At 48.4% G+C, this 21,267-nt stretch overlaps 1 protein-coding gene across 5 annotated transcripts in view; it reads right to left on the bottom strand.

Annotated features, from left to right (window-relative positions):
• Window positions 1–904: 904 nt before the first annotated feature.
• ZNF469 (zinc finger protein 469) overlaps window positions 905–21,267 on the bottom strand; it is a 77,522-nt gene continuing 57,159 nt past the window's right edge. For 2 of the 5 annotated variants that reach the window (XM_088136209.1, XM_088136208.1), the window contains exons 2-3: window positions 18,062–18,135; window positions 905–14,041 (exon numbers count right to left, since the gene is read on the bottom strand). In XM_088136209.1, the coding sequence (XP_087992335.1) occupies window positions 1,288–13,836 (12,549 nt within the window). In that variant the 5' untranslated portion in view covers window positions 13,837–14,041; window positions 18,062–18,135 and the 3' untranslated portion in view covers window positions 905–1,287. Of the gene's footprint in view, window positions 16,119–18,061; window positions 18,136–21,267 lie in introns of all 5 variants that reach the window. The other 3 variants (XM_088136206.1, XM_088136205.1, XM_088136207.1) reach the window with 3 other exon arrangements.

The raw sequence follows: 21,267 nt of genomic DNA, 5'->3' as shown, positions 1-21,267 counted from the left end.
AACAAGATAAAGTCACTTAATTCCTTTAAAAAAACCTTAAAAACAAACATTACTTAGTCTGCAAGACGTATGCAAAGTATTCTGAGTGCGAACCCAGAACCACTTCAGTGCACTGCTCTGCTCCCCCCCCCACGGAGGTCACAGGAACAGTCCAGACCCTCCAAATCTGCCCGAGCACCGAATCTCAGGACGAAACCTTTATCAAACACGCTGCAGAGTTTGAGCACTGCAGGGCAATGTTCGCCACGCAGCCTGGCACCCCGCGGGTCAGGTTATAAAGGCAGCTGTTCCTCTTTTGCTTCTGTTTGTGTGTCTGTGTGCATGTGTGTGTTCCTGTTAGAATTCACATTACAATAAAAATAGCACCACTTAACTGCATAGTGTAAAGCCATACCAAGATTAGCGACTACCTCAATACAGAAAGCCTTTAAACATTATTATGTCTGGGTTTCTTAAACATCTTTTTCAGAGAAATCATGAGTATGCGGATGGAGTGGTGTTGGCACAGTTTTCTCACTGGAAAATATTAAAACAATATTTTAAAAATATTAAACTATGTCATACATCTTCAAGGTGCAGTTTAGCTAGATGAAAGGGCGCACACCCATTTCTCTTCTAAAAACAACGTCTCAGCAACATCTACACAGTGGTCCAAGAGAGGCGAAGAATTTCAGAGAGTCTCTTGGATGAACAAATTCATCCTTAACGCAACGTTCTGGGGAAGGGTGGTCTGTCAAAGCTGTGGCCTGCTTATTTTATACCTTTTTAAAAAAGTGTCTTCTCTAAGGCTGGTTCCCGATTAAATGAGATCATTCAGGGTTATTTGTGCAAAATCTTCAGGAGGAGGGGAAAATGCTTTCTACAGTGTACTGCACCTTGTGAATAAGACGTCTCTGGTATGAAGTTCATGTCTTCAGCTTCTTTATACAAAGATCACAGAGAGCCAGCCTGAAAGGGGGCTGGGATTTGCAAGCAACCCTTACAACCTCAGTACTCCTCCAATAAAACATTTCCTCTTGACATTTTGCTCTGCCCAAAGCGATTACCGTTTTAGTTCGTGAGAATGATCGGCACCATCAAAGTTCTAGCGTTTGCATGATAAATCGGGGGAATTAAAGTAGATTAGTGAGACACGAAGCAAACTATCTGAGAGTCTGCAGTGCAAGTTCATTTAAGCTAGACAGAGAAACTGAGCTACACAAATGAATGTAATGCTTTGATAATTTCTCTCCCCCCCCCCATAAACCCCATGAAAGCAGCGAAGGATCACCGTAAGTCACCCATAAATTACTCAGAAGTATCTCGTCTTAAAGGAATTTTAAAGCTAGTTAATTTCTGTCCAAACAGTTGGTTTAGGAGGTGGGTTTGGGATTCCGCTGTCCTGTAACTGTGGGAACTGGGGAGTTTAGCACCTTGGACAGCTCTGCGCCGGCTCAGAGAGCTGGGCAGGGAGGCGGAGGGGTCTTTGGCTAAGAGGGGGTGGAAGGCTTTGCTGCCCAAGATCTCCTTCTTGCGTCTCATCTCTCCATTGGCGTGGCAGATCTCAACCTTCTTCTGGAAGCCCTGATCAAGCACCAACTTTCTGAGCTGGCTGTCAGTCACAGACACCTTCAATTTAGGGGTCAGTTTGTTGGAATGAGTGTCCCTCCTTCGAGGGGAAAGGGCCAATGCCTCAGTAGCGGGCCAGTCAACCCTTTTGATATTGTCACCCTTTGCAGAATCCTGGATCCGGGCTTTCTGCTTTTTGCTTCCATCTCCCTCAATGTTCTCACGGGAGGCCGAGCTTCCCCGGTGGGAAGACTTATGTTCCTTGGGTTTTTTGGAGTGAAGATTGGCCAGCCGATTCGCAGCCAGTCTTTCTGGGAACTTGTTCAGATCAGAATGGCTGTTCTTTGATGGAGTGCTCACCACCTCCCCTTGGAGCTGGCCACTCACAGGCCTGACCAGGTTGAGTTCCGTCTCTTTCATGCCAACATTGGAGCTATTATCTTTGGGGTGAGCACCAGTATCCATTTCTGAGAAGGCTTTGTCTTTCAAGAGGGAATACTTCTGAACCTCTTCTGCACTGCCTGGGGAGCAGTGGACGCCAGGGGTATTCTCAGCATTGGCCGGGCCACCTGTGACCTTCTTTGAGGGAATCTCCTTGGCAGGCCGGTTTAGGGCAGAGGACGATGTCTTGTCCTTGAGAGGTAACTCATGGAAGATAGTTTCTGGCAAATGTAACTTGCTCACAGTATCCTGAGGAGCAGTTCCATTCATTTCAGGGTTGCTGCCCCACTGTATTTCAGGAGACCACTTACCCTCTGTAGACCCCAGACTTCCAGGAGAAAGCTCGGGCTCCTTGCTGGCAAGATCTTCTAAATATGGTCTCTCCCAAGTTCCTATATTATGTTCTACCCTTCTGCTAAGTGTGGCTTTTTCTGGAATGCTGGGTTCCTTGTTGTGCTTCTCAGAGAGATGAGCTGGAGACCGCTTTTCTTGTGCAGCAGTTGTTTTCTTGGGTGCTATGCTGGCCAGATCAACGCTAAGTGCATCAGGTGAGTTGAAGGGAAGAGCTGGGTTGTCCCCAAGGCTCTCCCCATGTGCCCGTGTTTCTGGAGAAAGTGCAGCAATATGTTCTGGGCCACTTGGTTCATCATGGGGCTCAAAAGGAAGGGATGGTAGTAGGCGGTGAAGTGGAGATTTCCCCCTTTCTGCCAAGAGACTGGAGAAATCACTTCCTAGGCCTTCTGTTTTCATAGGGGTCTGGGCTGAAGGTGGCATGGCCAGGCTAGTGGCTGTGGACAGAACCTCACCAGCAGATAGCAGAGGCTGACCACCTTCTTGGGATGCTCGGGCACCATCCAAGTGCACAGGCAAAGCTAGTTCAGGAGAGTTGCTGCGGTGGGACACTTTCTTCTTTTTGGCTGCTGGAGCATCTGCTCTTACATGGGCCTCCTCTTTGATTTCCTTATCCCCATATTTTGCAAAGGTGCCTGGCCGCATCACGCCTCGGAACCGGAAGGTCTTGCTACTGCCCACCAGGTGCTTCTCCATGTGCCTGTCATACTGCTCCTTTTTGGAGAAGGTGTAGTTGCAAGTGCTGCATATGAAAGACTTCTTGATGACATGCATGACATCGGCACAAAGCTCACAGGCGTAGAGGGTGGTGTGCTTGATGTCTGTTTCCTCAGCTATTCCATGCTCTTGGCTCAAGTGGCTCCGGAGCTCCTTGGTCTCTTGATAGAACATGGGGCACTTGTGGCACAAGAAGATCTTCTGCAGGCTGTGGACTACGAGGTGTCGCTGGAGCTTGAAGGGCTTGGGGAACTGCTTCCCACAGTGATGGCAGTCTCGAGAGGGATCTTTGCATTCAGGATGAATAGGCACGGACTTCTGGGCCCCCTCAACCTTAGGGACTGGGTCAGGAGATGGAACTGCTGGTACTTTGAGGGAGGCCACAGGTGGCCTGATTCTGAATGGGACCTCCAGCAAGTCTTTGTGGAGCACTGTGTCTTGCCCTGAGAACTCTCTGGGACATTTGCTCTCACTGCCAGCAGGTGCCCCGCTTCCCCCTTCGGGCTGCTTGGGAAACTTGCCAGGTTTCCGGCAAATGATGGAGTTCAGGAAATGAGTGACAGCAGCATCGTCTTCACTGAAACAACCTGGCAGGCCCAAGACTGACTTCTGAGCCTGGCCTTTGCGGGCAAACTGAGTGGCGTGCTCTCGTAAATGTTCGTTGTACATCCAGACATCTGAGATTTCCTTCAGGCACATCCCACAGGCCCAAAGGCCAGCCTTGTTCTTGGCGTGTTTCTCCTTTAGATGGTCCCTCAGCTGTTCCCTTGAGCTGAACTTCCTCTGGACGCACATGTAGCAAGTTGGCGGTGGGGAGGGATTATGGGTGAGCTTGTGAAAGTCCAGCTCCCCTAAAGTCAGGAACCACTGGAAACACACTTTGCATTTATACTGCTTGTCTTTATTCTTGAGATTCAAATCACTACGGATTTTCCCTGGTTTCCCTTCTTCCGGCTTATGTTTGATGGGCCTGACTTGCAACAGTGACGCAGGCTTGAAACCTAAGGTGCAGTTATCATCTGTGGGACTCAGACGACCTTCTCCAGTGCTGCAGAAACACACATCCCTGGCCTCAAACTTCATGTTCAGCATCTCCATATCAATTGTATGAAATGCAGAGGACGATTTTTCTTTGGTGCTGTCGGATTCTTCCTCCAGGTCAGGAGGTTCTGGGCTGTCTTCCACTGCTGGATGTCCATAAGCAAGCTCCACAGATGAACTCTGCAATGACCCATCAGCAGAATTATTTTCTGTGGTTTTCTCAGGGTTAGCCCAGATTTTAAAGCACGGAAGAGACCCAGTTGGACTCTTTGGGCATAGAAAGGCGCTGCTGTTTTTCAAATCATTAACTCCTTCCTTTTGCCCAGTATCCAGCTGCAGGACTGTGTTTTCGGTAGGTCCGGAATTAAGGTCGCCACTCATTGCTTTACTCCCATGACACATGTTGAGCATCAAAGCATCATCAATGGAGATTGTGTCGTATTCACAAGGATCTTCCCGGGTAACACAGAAGGAGCTGGTTTCGCCAAGATCAGAAGCCATGCGGATCGTAAAGATATCTGGTGTACCTTCTGGCTTTGCCATGATCTCTGCAATAGGCTTAGGCTTCTTGGAGCGCTTCCCGTACACACGTGTGCATTTTCTACGGGCAAAGTGATCATTTCTGGGGAAAAGTTGTGAAAACGTGGAGTCATCATCAAACAAGCTCGGCAGATCTGGTTTTACTGCATTATCAACAGGAGACTCACTCTGTGGCTGCAGCTCTTCCATCCTCCAGGGCTCTGGATTCACAAAATAAGGAACAACAGCACCCAATGCTTTCTCAGATGTGAGTTTAGGGGAACCCTTTTCAGAAGCGGTTCCAGGATGACAGGGTTGTGAAAGCTTTTTGGGGCTCATGAGGTATACCAATGGACTATTTTGAGTTGTACAGTTCATCTTTTCTAAGAGACCCTCCTTTGACGCAGGCTTTTCGTTCAGTTCACTCTCACCTTCTTGCATAGACCCACTTGACCATCTATCTTGGGTTTGCTGTTTTTGTTCCAGCTCTGCATCTTCTCCTTCCTCTCTACAGCTCTCTACATTCTGAAGAAGCCGTGGTCCAGCTGTGCTTTGAGCTGAGGGTGTTTCTTCACCAGCATCTTCTAATTCCTTGTTTGTCAAGGGCTGAGGAAGCAATGGCAAACATACATTGGCCTGCTCTTCTGACCTACTTTCTGGTTCTTCTGTGATGGTGGTCAGAATGTGGTCATCAGTGCTGCCCATGGCATTATAATGAACTGTACAGATCTCAGACTCCTGAAGAAAAGAGGCAGTAACCTGATTTTTGTCTGAAGTTATTTTTGCTTGCCTTGATTTTTCTTTAACTTTTCTCCCAGCACAGCTGCTTGATCTTTTGGTATTGACCACCCTGATTAATTTTTCTGTATTTGTTTTTTTTCTAGACTGGATTTCTGACCCATCTGATTTCTCTCCTTGTGAGCTGATGTGCTGTATTTCATCTGCCTTTTGGAATTCATGAGTTATGCCCAATGAAATAACATTGAGGTCATTGAGTTCCTTGCTGATACCTTCTTGAATCTGTGCCTTTGGTTCCCTCCTTTGCCTTCCAGAGGGTTTAGGACAGGACTGACCAACAGCTTTTGAAATGTCTGAGCTACCAGATTTCTCTTTGATGAAGGACTTTATGCTTTTCTTGGGGAGCACTTTGCTTGTCTTTAATGCTTTTTCCGACAGGGCTGAATTACTGTCGGGCAACAAAACACTATCCTTTTTCTTCTGATGTTTCACAGCTTTGTGTCTCATCAACCCAGTTTTGGATCTAAAAGAAATGGAGCAAATATCACAAATGATCTGCAACCCTTTCCTCTTCTTTGCTTTTGATTGTCCAGTCTTAGAATAATTTCTTAGACTTTGACCCTTGCTATCTTCTTGCTCCATGAAGTTGGAAGACTTCTTCACGTTCTCATTCAGTGCAGAGTCTTCATTCTCCAAATCATTGCTTCTACTCTCTATCTCCTGTAGGTCACTGGAGGATCCCCTTAGTGGAAACTGACTAGTAGCATCAGCGGTTTTAGTCAGAATGACAACTGGCACCTCTTGAACATCAGCATCTTTTTTGATATATCCTGGCTGAGATGGATCTTTACCTCCTTCCTGGGGGTCTCTTTCAATGTCCTTTGCTGATGCTAATGACACATTTTTATTACAGACTGCACCTCTAAGCTCAGCAGAATCAATTCCTGATGGAAGCTGGTTGAGCAAGATATCATGTAGGGATGTTGTCTGAGAACCACTGGGCCCATCCCTCTCGGAGAACATGCCATTGTCTTCATCAACGGGATGCTTGGAGGGCTCTTCAGAATGTTTCTTGCTTTTCAGAGGGAGCATGCTGGGAGATTTGCAGTGATTCATTTGTAAGTTCAAAGGTCTGTCTGTTTTAGCAGAAGAAGGTGCTACTTTGCTGGAGCAGAGAGATGAGGAGTAACGCAGGGGGATACTCTTTTGAGGTTCCATCAAGTCATGGCTGATGTCTTCAGCCAGAGTGCCAGGCATATCGGATGGCAGATGAGATACGGCATCACAGGTGGGAAAGAATGGAAGGGCTCCTTTACGTTCCTTCTGTTCTGATGGGCTCTGCTGAGGAACTGCAGTCTTCTCTGCCACAGAAGGGCAGCTGCACGCAAGGAAGGCAACTTTCTGACTTGCTGCAGTGATCTGGCCGGTACTTTCTTCAGATGGAATCCCTCCAAAGTCAGAGCCTGTGGTATTTCCTGTGTCAGTTTTCAGCACCTTTTTCTGATCAGCAAAGCCAACATCCAGAGAGAAACCAGCCTGAGAGGCTTCTGCATAGTAACTGACTTGCTTCTCTAAGTCATGACCGTCTGCTGAATCTGAGGTATTTCCTGAAGAGAAGTCATTCCTCTGCAGGAGATGAGCACCCTCAGTTTGATTCTCAGGGGAGTAGATGGGAGCCAAAGAGACATTAAGTTGCAGGTGTTTCAGCTGATCGTCACTCTCTTCTACCTGGTGGGCTTTGGCAGTCTCCAACTCTTGGTCCCCACCGCAGGCTTGGTTCCAAGAAGTGCAACAGGCTACATGTACTTGGGGCACAGCTGACAAAGCCCCTTGTGGTGTTTTCTTCTCAGAAGATCCAGGGCTTAATGGGGATTTTCTGCAGTCTCTAAATGCCAAGGTCTTCTCTTCTTGATCTCCCTCTGCCTGTCCTGTAACTTGACTCTGCTGTGTTCTCTTCTCCCTTAGCACCGAGGCTATTTCTGAGTTGCTGAGGGGAGAGAGGTTACTGTGTTCCAGGGAGATACCATCTGCACGTGTAGTATGGCCACTCGCTTCCAAACATTCAACCTTTAAGTGCTGTTGCTGGGCAACATTACCGTATTGTGCTGGGTTCAGCGGGGCCAAGTCTTTTGAAACCTCTGAGGCCCATTCATGCAAATGTTCTGCCTGTTTCTCTGGCTCCACAAGCAGTTTGGTTGGAACCAACTGCTCACCTGCTTTCCCAGTCTTTTTTAACAGAGTCTCTATCTTCTTCTCCAACACGGGGCCGCTGGTCGCTTCTTCGTTCTGCTCTTTGTCCACAGGCCCCTCTTCTGGTTCTGGAGGAATGCTCTGACACGTGGGCAGGTGAGCAACGGGATGCTGAGCTGCGAATGATGAAATCACCAAGTCCTCCTCATTGTTTTTAGCTGTCCTAGCCACAAACAACTGCAACTGCTGCAAAGGATTAGCTGTTTTCTCTTGGGTAGCGGACTTGAACATGACTTCTCCATCCATCTCCTTGGAAAAGGTCAACACATCAAAGTGCGGAGCGTTTCCACTGTCAGCTTTGGCCCTTAGTGTTAAAGCCTGGCTTCCGGTCTCCTCGTTTTTACCTAGGTGCTCATCTTTACTGTTCTGGAACAGGGTTGTGCTTTCTAGCTTTTCAGGTGGGCGATTTTCTGGATTTTTGCTTCGTGCACCAGAAGACACGTTGCCCTCTGATTCTAGAGTGTCAACATCTTGCAAGCCAAATTCTGATTCTAAATGTGGAATCTCACAGCCATATGATTCTAACTCTGTGGTGCCATCAAATGTTTTCTCCTCTGATGGTCGTTTTGGGAACACATCCGGTCTCAGTGGCAAATTCTCATGTGTATTTAACTCACTGTCCTCCAGGGACTTAGGAAAGATGGAATCAGGACTTTGTAGAACATGTTCAGGATAGTCTGGAGCCCCAGTGCTATTTGATAGGTCTTCAAGGCATGAATCGGGCATGATGATTCTAGTAGATGCACCTTTTATTTCCCCAAAGTCAGCTTCAGCAGAGATTTCAATATCCTTCAGATTTTCAACAATTTTGTCTTGGTCCCCTTGGGAGCTAAAAGGACCTACCAGAATCAGATCTGTGGCTGATTGTAATGGGCTGAATGACCCTGCACACGACCAAGCATCATTGGGACTTCCATACTTCGGGTCCAAAGTTGGAAGGAGTGTTTTCTCATTTGCTACATTTTCACAGCTAAATGTTTTTGTGGAAAGAAGGTTTGCATTCTCATACTCAGCCTCCATTAGAAATAACCCTTTTCCATCTTGCTCCTGGTCCAGCCTTAAAGACAAAAACTCATTAGTTGATTCTTTCGCTTCCATGCTGGGGTGATTTACTGAAGCCTGGTCTTCATCAGATGCCTGCATGTTAAGTTTGCTTGCCTGCAACTGACCTTCAAGCTCAGTGACCAACCTTTTAATCTCCAGCTCATCATCGGATAGGCCGCTCATGAAATGCATGTTATAGTCAGAAAGCCGTTCAGAGAGAGACAACGGGTTGATTTCGCTGGAGTACCTCTTCAGTATTGGTTTTTCAACAGACAGTCTATGGATCTGGGGCATATCTTCTGCCAAAACTGGGGATACTTCCTCCATCAGAGTCCAGTCCTTTTCTGATAGAAAAGATGAATACTGCTGGTCAAAGGGGATTATCTTGCTAAGCTGAGGATTGGCGCACTCAAAGGGAATGTAATTATCCTTGCTTGGAGCCACACTATCATATAAGTTGGCATCAAACTCAGCTATAGGGAACTCTCCAAATACTGATGATGAATCAAAATTAAGGGGCGATGAGACCTTACTCTGTGTATTATCCAGTTCACAGGGCATGATGTCATGGTGCTTCTCTTTGAACGAGGGGACATCAAAGTCTCCCTGACACAAGTATACATTTTCATTATGGGAAGGTTCCATGGCTGGAGGCCCGGAGAATAAACTTGGTGTCTCATAGCTGTTGGATAATTCCTTGCAGTCATAAAATGCATTGGCAGCATCCAGAAGTGTATTGACGCCTTTTCCAGATATCCCTACGCTAACAGGATTGTCACTGAAGCAGCTGATTGGCAGGAGGAGTTCCTTCGGTTTCTTCAATCCCTTGATGTCCACTTGTTCATAGCTGGTGCTCTCCTCATTGCAAATGCTGTGCTTGCCTGTGGAAGGGGAGCCAGTGAGTTCTTCCACATGGTTTTTCAAGGTCCCTCCTTTACTGGCAGTGTATTGATGGCAGTGTTGATCCCCTGCCTCATCTGGCTGCCACTCTGCATCTTTTGGCACCACCCTTGGCTTTTCGCTGTTATGACAGAAGGTTCCATTGTACTGGTCAGAATCTTCACGACAAAGACGTATGGTGCGACCTCTTCCAGGTGTGGCCTCATGGTGATGCGGCGTCCCTCTGCTCTGTGGCAAACCTTCATTAATGTCAGTGTCTGGGGGAATGTTTGGATTATCCTTCTCAAACTTCTTGTTATCTGCTGGCTGAGTTTTGGGTGGGTCGACCTTATCTGGCATTCCAGACAAGCCAGAATCCACACTATGGCTTTTTCTTGTGGTCTCTTTCTCAGGAACATTAAGTGGTCCAACACACTTGGAAATTGGCAGGAGTTGTTTTCTCTGTTCACTTTCCCTTTCGGTGTCTGAATCACCCCTCTCGGTGCTCTGGGGGCTGTTGCTGGTTTCACTGGACATGCTCACACTCTGGCAACTGCTTGTGGAAGACTGGCTGCTTCTCCTCCTCACTCTTGCTAGAGTACCATCTTTCCTTTCAAGCTCCTTGCTTGCAGATCTTTTGGGTTCCTCCCGCCCTCTCCTTGGACCGTACCTCCATATCGGCTCCTTCTCCTTCTCCCTTCCTCCTCTTCCTTGGTTCCTTCTGTTTAAACTACTTCTTAGCCGTCCACTGAATCTTGAGCCCAGCTTTCTCCTGCAATGTCGCTTGGCATATTCCACTCTCTCATCATCTGATTCTGAAATGTATTCATACTCACTAAATTTATTGTCCTTGGTTTCTGGAAGCAACTGGTTGGTGAGCAAGGAAAGGGACACAGTTTTGCTATTCTGTGTGTGCAGTTTATGGAGTTTGTTTTTTTGCTGGACAATTTTATGAATAAGCTCCTTGCTCCAACTGCCACTTCGCAGCTTTCTCTTCTTGGCATCTTTCTTAGAGAGCATGCTGCTTTCTGCCACACTGTGGGTACCATCAGGCTTGAGTTCACTCATTGGAGAAGCACAGTTAAGGTTCTTGGTCTGCCTCATATCTGACATTGTTTGGACCCCCTGCTTCGTAGGCAGAAAAGAACTACTGCTATTCTTCTTTCCTATTTTCAGTTGGGTACTTGCATCATCCTCTGTGCCCCCATATATTGTTGGCTCCAGAACCTTATTTCGAGCCAATTCTGTGCTCTTGAATGTTTCAAGCCTTTCTTCTCCAACATCTGAAAGCCAGTTTGATCCTCTCTCTTTAAGTTGCTTTGATGTTCTACTTTTTGCTAGCTCCCCACTAGAGTGCTTGTCACAGCAGTTTAGCGTTTTCATGCTTTCATCCGTACCTACATGTTTGGCTTTCTTCCCTAAAGTCAAGTTCTCTTTTGCTTTGAGAGGTGTCCCAGCACTAGTGACCTTCACAGATGCCAGTTCTTCATCAGCAAACACATCTATGAAGCTGCTGTCAATTTCTGGGTTATCTGACTGGTATCCCAGTCCATTCAGAGCTTCTGTGATCAAACTGTCTAGCTTGGCATCATCTATCTCCAAGTCGGAAGTGCTGAGTGGCAAGAAGTTTCCAGGAAGGCCACTGAGCTGGTTTGCTTTCAGAGGATCATCTTTGGACTCCCCTTTACCCTCTACGTCCACCAGGAAATCAACAGTCTTATTCAAAGCAAGCAGTTGCAAATGCGGATCTGGAGAGAGGAGCATGCCCAGACTAGTTTGTGTGTGCTTTGCAGACTCAGGAGAGGCATGATGCTGCTTCTTGACTTCTGCTCCTCGGGAAGAGTCCTTTGCCTGACCTTGGAGGACCGCATGAGAGCTGCAGAACTGACGGTGCTCCAAGAAGGAGGAAAGGTTGCTGAAGTTCTGATCGCACTGCTTGCAAGTCAGGAAAACATCCAGCTGGTCAAGACTTGTGCTGCTCAGTGAGCTGGCCAGGAAGTGACGGGAGGAATATGGATAAGGTGGTGGAGGCAGCTCACTCTCGAAACCCTCCGGGCACCTTTTGGAGGCATCCATGTTTGATTTTTGGAAATGGCTATCCACAGAGACACCTTTGTAGAGAAGTTCCTGGTGAAAGGCCTTAATAGGATTGGCTATCTGATAGGGGACTGTGCTGGAACCCAGTAGCTCTGAGGCATGGAAGGGTTTACTGCCATCCTTTTGGTGGCCTTGATGGTGGAAGAAGGTGGACGTGGTCAACACAGCTTCATCTTCAAAGCTGTGGCTAGTAGGGCTGCTGGATGTGGGGGAGAGGGAGGAGCAGCTGCTGTTGAGGTTGGGGGCAGGGGATGGCAGAGGAGAGTCATTTGGGGATGGTGCTAAGGCTGAGGGTGGCAATACTAAATTGGGACTGGAAGGGTGGTGAGATGGGATGGGAGGCAGTGCTGGGCTCACGCCGAAGAAGAACGACTTGCTCTTGGACGTCTCCACCTCTTTCGACCCTTCAAAACAGATGTTGTTGGCTGAGCTGCAGCTCTGAGGGGCTGGGTCGTGCCTCTCCTCAGTCGCCAGAGCTTTACTGGGATAGCTGGTGGGGCTGTGGGGCAGTTTCCTGCTTCCGTCCCACTCTGAGGGGCCAAGGGGGAAAGGAAGCTTTCTTGGCAGCTCGATTCTATTCTGACCGGGCACCCCAGAGGTGAGATGCAGATGCTGCCAGGCCTTCTTGACGTGCTGCCTTGGCTCTAACCCCGAATGGTACCCAAACGAGAGCTGACTGCCACCTGGACTGGGGCACCCTGCTGAGCTTTGCTCGGTGGGGGAATAAGTCTTTTTGCCTCCCTCCCAGGCCTGCAGGAGCCGGGGGTGGGCCTGAACGCTGGTGGGAAGGCTCTTCTCGAAAGGCACTGAGCTGGAAGGGATGCCACCAGCCGCGGGTTCGTTGGAAGCCTTGTTCTGAAAGTGCACTTGTGGCAGAGAAACCTGTAGCCCGTTCCTTCTCAGAGAGCTGCCTGCGTCCAGTATCCTTTGACTAGCTATGCTGTCTTTCGACAAAGACGGCCTCTTACCCAACGGCTTTGGCATACCAGAGGCGTGTAAACTGGGTGGGAAAACAGCTTGGTTTTCTTGGAAAGTGCTTGGAACTTGGTCAATAGCACCAGAAGGAGAGATAGCACCATTGTGGTCAGTGGAATGTTCGTTCCTTCCTTTATAGCATGGCAAGTGTCCTGGAGCCTGTGGCAGGAGAAACGGGGCGGGCTGAGGAACCACCCCATAAGTCCTGTTCTCCACATTGTCGTAGGAGCCGTTGCCAAGAACTTCCTCCTTCCAGTCCCTGGAGGAAGAGTGGAAGGCAAAAGCACCATGAGAACCCTGACTGGTAGCCAAGGATACATCGATATAATCTTGGGTGTGAGCCTCACCTTGGAACGGATCTGTGGCTGAGCTGTGCAAAGGTGAGAAGGGGTACTGAAAGGACAGAGGTCCCAGGCAATGGGTGCTCGGCTTGGGAGCAGGGAGTCCATTGCTAGCACCAGGATAGCCTTTGTCTGGTGAAGGCCACAAGTTACTCCCATTGGCTTGGAACTCCAAGTAAGAGAACTGCCCTTTGGCGCCAGGATTTTCATGAGGAACATTAACCAGTGGTTGTATCTTTGAACCATGGTTTGGACATGCAGTGGCGGCTTGTGAGGTATAATTGCTGGAGATGTGGCTGGAGGCAGCCTCTGAGAAACACCGGGCAAAGCTCAGCTCTTCTTCTTGGAGTTTCAGCTCTCTTTCGGGGACATGGAACCTGTAGCTTCCCAAGACCGGTCCTCGGTCAGCTTCAACCTTCTTGGGTGGGGTGATTTTCTGCTGGGGGTAAGCAATGCCAATGGTAGGGTTGGGCCTGGCATTGCTGATGGTGAGCCGGTAGAGCTGTTGATGGCCCCGCTCGCTCTTCCCCGAGCGTCTGCTGCTCTTATCTCTTGCACGGCTCCTTCCAGGGGGAGACGGGGGGGTTCCTTTGGCAGTGCCCCACGGGCTGGCACTGGGAAACCTGGGGCGGTTGTTGAGGGACTTGAAGTCTATTTTGCCTGCTTTCTGGGGGCGGATCACAGCTTCCCGTTGATTGTGAGGCTCTTTGTCCTTGTGGCTGACAAAGTCAGTCCCGTTATCGCTCCCACTCTGTACCTGTGACTCGGAGCTGTCAAGCAGTCGACTTTCAACTTCACCCACATCTTTCTTGCTGAACGGCTCAAAGCTGAGAACTTTGTCCTGGGCACCAGACTCAATATCACGGGTGGCATAAACATGCTGGGTTTCTCCCATTATGTCATGAAGGACCAGATTTAATAAGAGCCTGCTTCCTTCAGCTTCTCAGCATAAGGATTCTCCATTCCTAGCATTGTCCTTCGTTCTCCAGAGGCTGGGAGGCAACTCAGCCTCTTGGACAGCTCCTATTTCCATTCTGGCTGCAGGGTAGGATCTGCGGAGGAGACGCAGGGAGGGTTCATCACATCACTCCATCTGAGACCTGGAAGAGAGAAGGTCCATGTGAGACCTGGGTTTTCAGAAGGTCTGTGGTCATATACAATTTTGGATTCACACTCCTCAGATATTGTTCAAAGGTTAAGGACTATTTTCTTCTTGATTTTTGGATAAAGAACTAAGGCAAAGGTTTACAGACACTTGGGCTATGTTTACACAATCTGCTGAGCCACCATGTTGGTCAGAGGGCTTTGGACATAGGGTGATATGCAAACCTTTGTCAATCAGGACTCGCAGCTTAGCCTATTGTGCAAATCCATGAAATTGTGGTTTATCCAATGAACCATGGTTAGGTAAACTATGGCTTAGCGTGCCCTAACTAAAGAGAGTGAAATAGAGCTATAAAAAGTCATGTTGAAACAAATACTTTAAAAGAGGAGCAAAGGGACTGAGCTCCAGGCTTAAGAGAGAGGCCACTGGGAAAATAGGGGGAAGCTGGCCCTCTCTTCGCCTTGAAAGATATTTCTCCTGGCAGCAGCAGATGACAGGCAAGTCCCACCGGCAGGCTTACTGTTAGGCGGAATCTCAATCTCGCAGCTTTGGTTTCCTAAGCCCGGCTCTGTGGATTTCTATCTCCCCTTCTCCCCCTTCCAACCCAAGTCTTCTGCCTGGAATGCTCATCCTTTCATTTCTGGAGTTGGCACTCCTGTATTTTCCATGCACTTGATGGTTGACGGTTGGATGGCAGTACGGAGCGGCCACCTTGAGATTGAGTGACGCGATAGGAATGGAGGAGGTTGGGCTTGATACGAGGGCTGTGTCATGTCCCGGCGTCTGGGAAATTGTCCACCTTACGCATTCATGAAAAGGAATGTAGGAGAAAGAAAGACTCAAAGCAAGAGGAGAACATTTCTCCCTGAGGGGCCCAAGGGAAGAACTGTTCATGTCTCTCTGGTCTTCCCTGCCAGCAATTAACTTAACTCTATTAAAAAATAAGTCTGCAATTCTCAGAGGGTTGAAAAGCATGGGAGCTCTTTATTTCTCACTTCCTCTCTCTCTCTCAAATCATCTTCTAGGCCCCTTTGAGAATGCATCACTCCTCAGTTACTTTTTCTAAACATTTCCAAATTTAGAGGCTGCCCAATTCCTTAACGACTCTGGGCAGCTTACAAATAAAAACGAAAAACAACATACAGAGATGCAAGTGAAAAAAAATCCTGGCCAAGCGGAAAAAGGATGCTCCAGGCCATTCAGCAGATTGCAAGGAAAAGCCAACCACCCTGTCCCAAGGCCGGGTCTCCAGGTTTCTTCTAAATGTCACACGGGTGGGAGCCAGGTGCATCTCGGGAGGGACTACAGGTCTATCTCAAGATCACACCTCGGAGCATCTGAACGCCTCTCCTTCCCCACCCCTGCCAGCCCTGAAAGATGGAAGCCCACGGAGCTCCCTCCAGGTTCGAATGGAACCTGGCCAGCCTCTTCATCCACCTTGGCACCCCGTGTTTGGCGCTTTGCAGAAATCAAGGTGGCTGCTAAAATGGGGAGGAAACTGCCAGGGCACCCCCTTTGCTCACAGTTGAAAGGAACAGTGAAAAGGTAACAACAGGAAAGAAGGATACTCCACACACTGGGTGGCAGGATTTCCCACCAGGAGAAGACGACCAGGTCTATGGAGCTCCGGCATTCAGATGGAAAACTGACCCCCCAGGGATTCGGACTGCAATGCAGCCGGGCCAGAAGGAAATGGAGTCATCTGCCAGACAGGATGAAGTCCCAGGGGCCCAGGGCTGATCTCGGGGGGCACAAATGCTGCTTGTGGACCCGCCCTCGGGATCTGGGGCTGAGTTTGCTTTAGAGGAGTAGGAAAGAGGGCTGGACTAGCTTGGCTGTAATCCCCTGCTTTTCAAAAGCCCAGATGCCACCCCCAGTCCCCTGTCTAGATTTGATGCATCATTCCGAGGAGCATTTCTAGGCAGAGTAAAATCTTTGTCCCACCCCTCAGTTTGAGGTTCAGAGGAAAGGTCTGGGGTGTTTGAAATATCTGACCGGACTGACGAGCAACGCAGTGGGCCAGGAGGCCAGATCTCATCTCCACGTCTCTTCCTTCTTGTCACAGCTGGAATCTACAATGGGGCAGAAACGACAGGCTGAGCATTGGCCCCTGTTCCTTGACCTGCCCTGCCTGCCGGACCAGCCTCTGGGGCTTCATACTCGCTTGCCCAAACGAGGGGAGGGAGGCAGTGGAGAAAGACCCCTTGCTCCTCCTCCCCATTAGCCAGGGCTGATGCTACCACCGTCAGCATTCAAAACGATGGACTGTTTATGCACCAGTGGGGACTGTAACAGTTCGCCTGCTCGCTGCTGTTTAAATTAAAATTAAATTTAAATTTGCAGAGACACTCCTGGCCATGATTCACCAGCTGAGGCCAGAAGGGGCTACTTTATCACAGCTGGGCGTATCAAGCTGCATAGAGGAGACAGTATGGAAATTATATATATGATATATTTGATCAAGCTGCATAGAGGAGACATTCTGGAAATTACATACACTGTATATATACATATATATATAGTGTTGGTATCCAAGAAACATACAACAGTTACATCACAGACTGTTGCATTAGTGCAGGAACCAAAACAAATATCTGCTTGGCTTCTGATGCAGGCAGCGGAGTCCAAAAACTGTCCGAAATGGGAGTAGGGCTGAAATAAGCACAGACAGTAAACAGGAAAAAGGTCCCAGAAATTTAAAAAGAAAAAACAAAAAGCCACCAAAAACAGAGATGTTGAAGCCAAGCACAGGAAACTGCTTTGAACTAAGGCAGGCTTCTTGTCCATCTGCGTCCAGCAGTGCCCACTCGGGCTGGCCACAGCTTCTAGCACCCCCGAAGGTCTTCCTGGCTCCTGCAAGGAACGACTCTCCCTTGATTTCATACAGACCCCTGCAGACGAAGCAGGGGCTTTGCCTTCCGCTGCACAGCTTCCCTCTCCTAGTCCCAAAAGGCCTGCACAACAGTTGATTTTCAGCATAGATCCCCATGAACTTCTGGGCCCAACTTGCTCAGATCTGTGATCCAGCTCCCGGAAGCATCCATTGCAGGCAACGTTCAAAGCAACCGAAAACCAAACCGGTCTTGCTGTTCAGTTTCATGCCTCAGGCTAAGCCAGGGATGGGTGATCTGTAGCTTCCTGAATCACCCCCCAAAGGCAAGGTTGGACAGCATCCCAAATCAAAGTCATCACGTTTGGGCTTAGTGCAATGTGTGAACCAGATCACAGACGGACAGGGATGCAAGCCTCTCTGGGCCAGGAGTCTCCTAAGCGTAACTCAGCCAGATGTCTGGAAGGATGTCTGAAGTACCCAAACATCCAAGCTCCTGCCCTTGGCCAGGGCATCAGGGAGAGGCAGCTACAATCTCTGGAGGGCATTCGGGACTGGCTCAGAAGAGGGAGACCCCTCGCCCTCCCTCCGCTTGCTTACCCAAGGAAAGCTACCGGAGGGGTAAGAGAACCCCTCTTTCCTTCCTTCCTTCCTTCCTTCCACCGCAAATCCATTCTAACCGCTTTCCCTGCCAGGGTGGGTGGGGGTGGAGAAGCCATCCCCTTCCATCTGGTGCGGGATGCATTGCTAGAAAAGCAGGCACTGGCTCATCAAGACGTAAATTATATCCAGGCAGGTTAAACAGAAGCTTTTGGACTCCAAATTTTGGCTTAAGGTTATGAAAAATTGCTTCCTCTCTTATAAAGTGCCTTTCCCAACCCTTCTTCGGTGTCTAGACAGCTCAAACATTCAGTTTCTTCTTTAAAAGGCCCTGGAGGGTTGTTGTCATTTTTTAATTTGCAAAAAAAAAAAGGGGGGGGGAGGAAAAAAATCTTTCCAGGCAGCTGGCGAGGTGGATTAATGCAGCCGAGATGCAGGATGGCTAGGGTGAAGTCTTTACTCAGAGAAGGTGAAAATATGGGGGTGGCAGGAGCACGGCTTCATTCTTGGGGAAGAAAAAAAATACGCCTCTGTGGCAAGGAACCCCCCCCCCCCCACAAGCTCCTCCTGGTCAACTGGCGATACCTTGGAAGACTTTGGTTCCTCAGCTTTTGCAGACTCCTCTCAGCTTCACTTCCCGTCAAAGACAAAGTTCTTGGCTGCAAGGAAGGTGAAAAATATGTCAGGAATTTTTGTTTGGCTTGGCCACAGCTACAGCCACAGATCACAGCCTCCTTTGAGCCCCGAAGACGGTGCGGGATGTGGAGAGTCTGTTCTCTCATAGCTGTGCAGCTGGACGTGCTGGAAAAGGCAGGCACAGGATGACCCCGGAGCTTTGGCTAGGCTGTCGGTTGAATTTGCAAGTGGTGCTGCAGACGAGCTGGCAAGGCTGGTCGCAGCCACAGAGAAGGGCATTTCAAGGCAGAGGGAGGGAGGGGCCCAAAGCCCCCTCGTGGCACTGCCAGGCTCTTGGTCCCCACCCCAACATTGTTCTTCAATACATTTTCCATTTATATATGTGCCATCAAGTCAGGATCAACTCTTAGCAACCACAAAGGTAGATATTTTCTCCAAGAGATAGATAGATAGATACAGATGATAGACAGACAGACAGACAGAGCAAAAACTCAATCCAGGGGTGTCTAGAGGGTGTGGTCAAGATGGTGCGACTGAAGCTGTGCCTGGCTTTGAAGTGTGCCTGTGGTCACCATCTTGACTTTTTTGACCACACCCCGGCACCATTTTTATTTATGCAATGTCTCCAGAAGCCTCATGGACCTCTGAAGAATTTATGAAAATAAAATGGATGAGCGGCTGCAGGCCAGAGCTTTACCTGGAAGGATGACCACCTGCCCAGGTAAAAGGCAAAAGGAAGGAGGAGAGGCTAAAGGGGCTTGTGGGCAGTTGGCCAGTTGGCCCCTTCCCCATGACAGCCATTTTGTGAAAGTTCCCACAATCTGCTCTCCACATTTCCAGATGTGTCCACGTTGTCTACATCAGTGTTTCTCAACCTTGGCAAGTTTAAGATGTGTGGACCTCAACTCCCAGAATTCCCCAGCCAGCATGGGGGAATTGAGGGAGTTGAGGTCCACACATCTTAAACTTGCTAAGGCTGAAAAACAGTGGTCTACACTGTAAGAGCACATTGGTTTCCACAGCGTCTGGGGATGTTGTAGCTCACATTTCAGCTCTGTCTATAGATGGGAAAAGGCTATTCGTAACCATGAACACTTCTGCCGTAATAAATACATTAATATGTATGCATTTATGCATATATGTGGCCACCCCACTCAGACCATGGGACTCAGGGGAGTGTACCAATTGCAGGTCTCTTTTAGTGCCAACTAACACGGCGATCTCAAATAATAATAATAGGTCATCATGGCTGATCTAGAAGCCCTCAGTGGGTCTTTTGCACAAAACCATACAGGGAGAGAAGAGGCCCAAAGGCAAATATTCCTCAGCATCGTCTCCTAAACTTGGGATCTACGCGGCTCCCCCATTGCCACGTGCACCTTCCTCGTAAGCATAATTGTCACTCATTGGGTTCTGCTCAAAGCATTTGAATGCGCAAAGCGTTTTCCGCCCAAATGGCGAGCTCAACATGACGCAGGAGAAGCACAGCCCCTTTGTGGGACTGTCTTGTCACAGGATGATGGTGGAGCTCCAAGGCACCGCAGGGACCATCTCGTCCAACCCGCTGCAATGTGCAGGAGATCCTACTGACCATCCTCAAGCAGTGGCCGTCGATCCCCTTCTTCAAAACTTCCAGAGATGGAGATCCCCCAACCTCTGTAAGCAGACAGTTCCTCTCTTGTACGGATCCTACCCTCAAGGCATTTTCCTTTACATTTAAGGAGCATCTAGGTAGCGGCAACTTATTACTTCCTAACCCAGCTTCTGAGGCCACAAAAGAGAGCTTCTGGCCATCTTTTCTACGGCCCCCTTTTACGTACCTTAATGCTGGTATTCAGTGAATTATTTTGGCATTTATTTACGGAAAAATTATCCCTCATTTTGCTTCTAAAGCCTGCCATTTGCTAAGGAATTATCTGTTACCGAAGTGCACTGATAAATCTCGCAAGGTAAGAGTATATCTCAGGGGCCGCCAGAAAAGTCACGTTTCAGAATACCTCCTTCATAATCAGCAGCGTTCATCTTAATTTCTTCAGCAAAAGCTGGATCTGGAGGTAGGATGCGCTCAGCGGAATGGGAGCCTGCCGTTATCCCATCGCAGGTTTCAGACTGTTCTGAGAGATCAGGGTTTCGGACCAGCGGGGAAGGGCAAACTTCAAGGCAAGCCCAAGATCTGGACACAAGGAGGCACGAGGTGCTGACGGGGGCAGAGCCCTCCCCACAGTGGGGCCAATGAGCCTCAGGGGCAAATGTCCACACACTCGTGACGTTCAATGGCAGCAGTCACCACTTCTCCCCACTGGCCCGCCTCATAGGATGGTTGTGCACATTGAATTGACATCAGCTCTAGATTCTCTTTTTTGAGTGCATGTTACTCTATGTTATAGGTAGTCCTCGTTTAGCGACCCCAACTGGGACTGGCAACTGGGGCGTTAAGTGAAGTAGTTGCTGAGTGAAACCGCGACTGTGCTTACGATCTTCCTTCAGCTTTCCTTTGCTTTACAGACCTGCAAAGGTGGTCAATGCGAGGACTGGTGGCAAAGTTACTTTTTCATCACCGTCGTAACTGCAAATGGTTGCTAAACAAGGCAGTTGCTAAACGAGGACGACCTGTATATTGCCATTTGTCTTCAACTGCTGTAACTGCTAACAGCTGGATTACAGCAGATCTTTTTCCTAGAGGAATGTGGATTGTTATTATGGCTTGTGCATTTAGTAAACTACCTTTAAAGGAAGTGTTCAGTCACGAAACTCTAACCTGATTGATTCCAGCATTGCTAGTTTCGTCATAATATTTTATTCTATTTTGGGGGGCAGGTGGAATTAAAAAAAAATTGCTGGAATACTTGGTTTTTCTTCTTGCATGCATCTTTCCTTATTTATATACGCTATTTTGTATTCCATTTTTCTTAATGCACGCTTTTGGTTTTACTGCAATATATACCAAAAATAGGCCAGTCTCCAATACGTTTGATTAATTAATATATTTTTTTCAGAGACAGTATCACTGTACTTAGGAATATTCAGAGGTCATGCATCAAAGGAGTAAGGAAGGGCTTAGAAGAAAATAGCCACCAATTTCAACATTTAATGTAATTTATATGCTGAATTGTCTACGGTTTTTGGTACTCCCTTTTTAAACGTACACCGACACG

The sequence above is a fragment of the Python bivittatus genome, unplaced genomic scaffold (assembly GCF_059951505.1).
Source record: "Python bivittatus isolate LINGU-HERP-01145 unplaced genomic scaffold, Pbiv_v1 ctg000190_np1212, whole genome shotgun sequence".
NCBI classification, from domain to species: domain Eukaryota; kingdom Metazoa; phylum Chordata; class Lepidosauria; order Squamata; family Pythonidae; genus Python; species Python bivittatus.
This window is presented reverse-complemented; position numbering and strand designations above follow the sequence as displayed.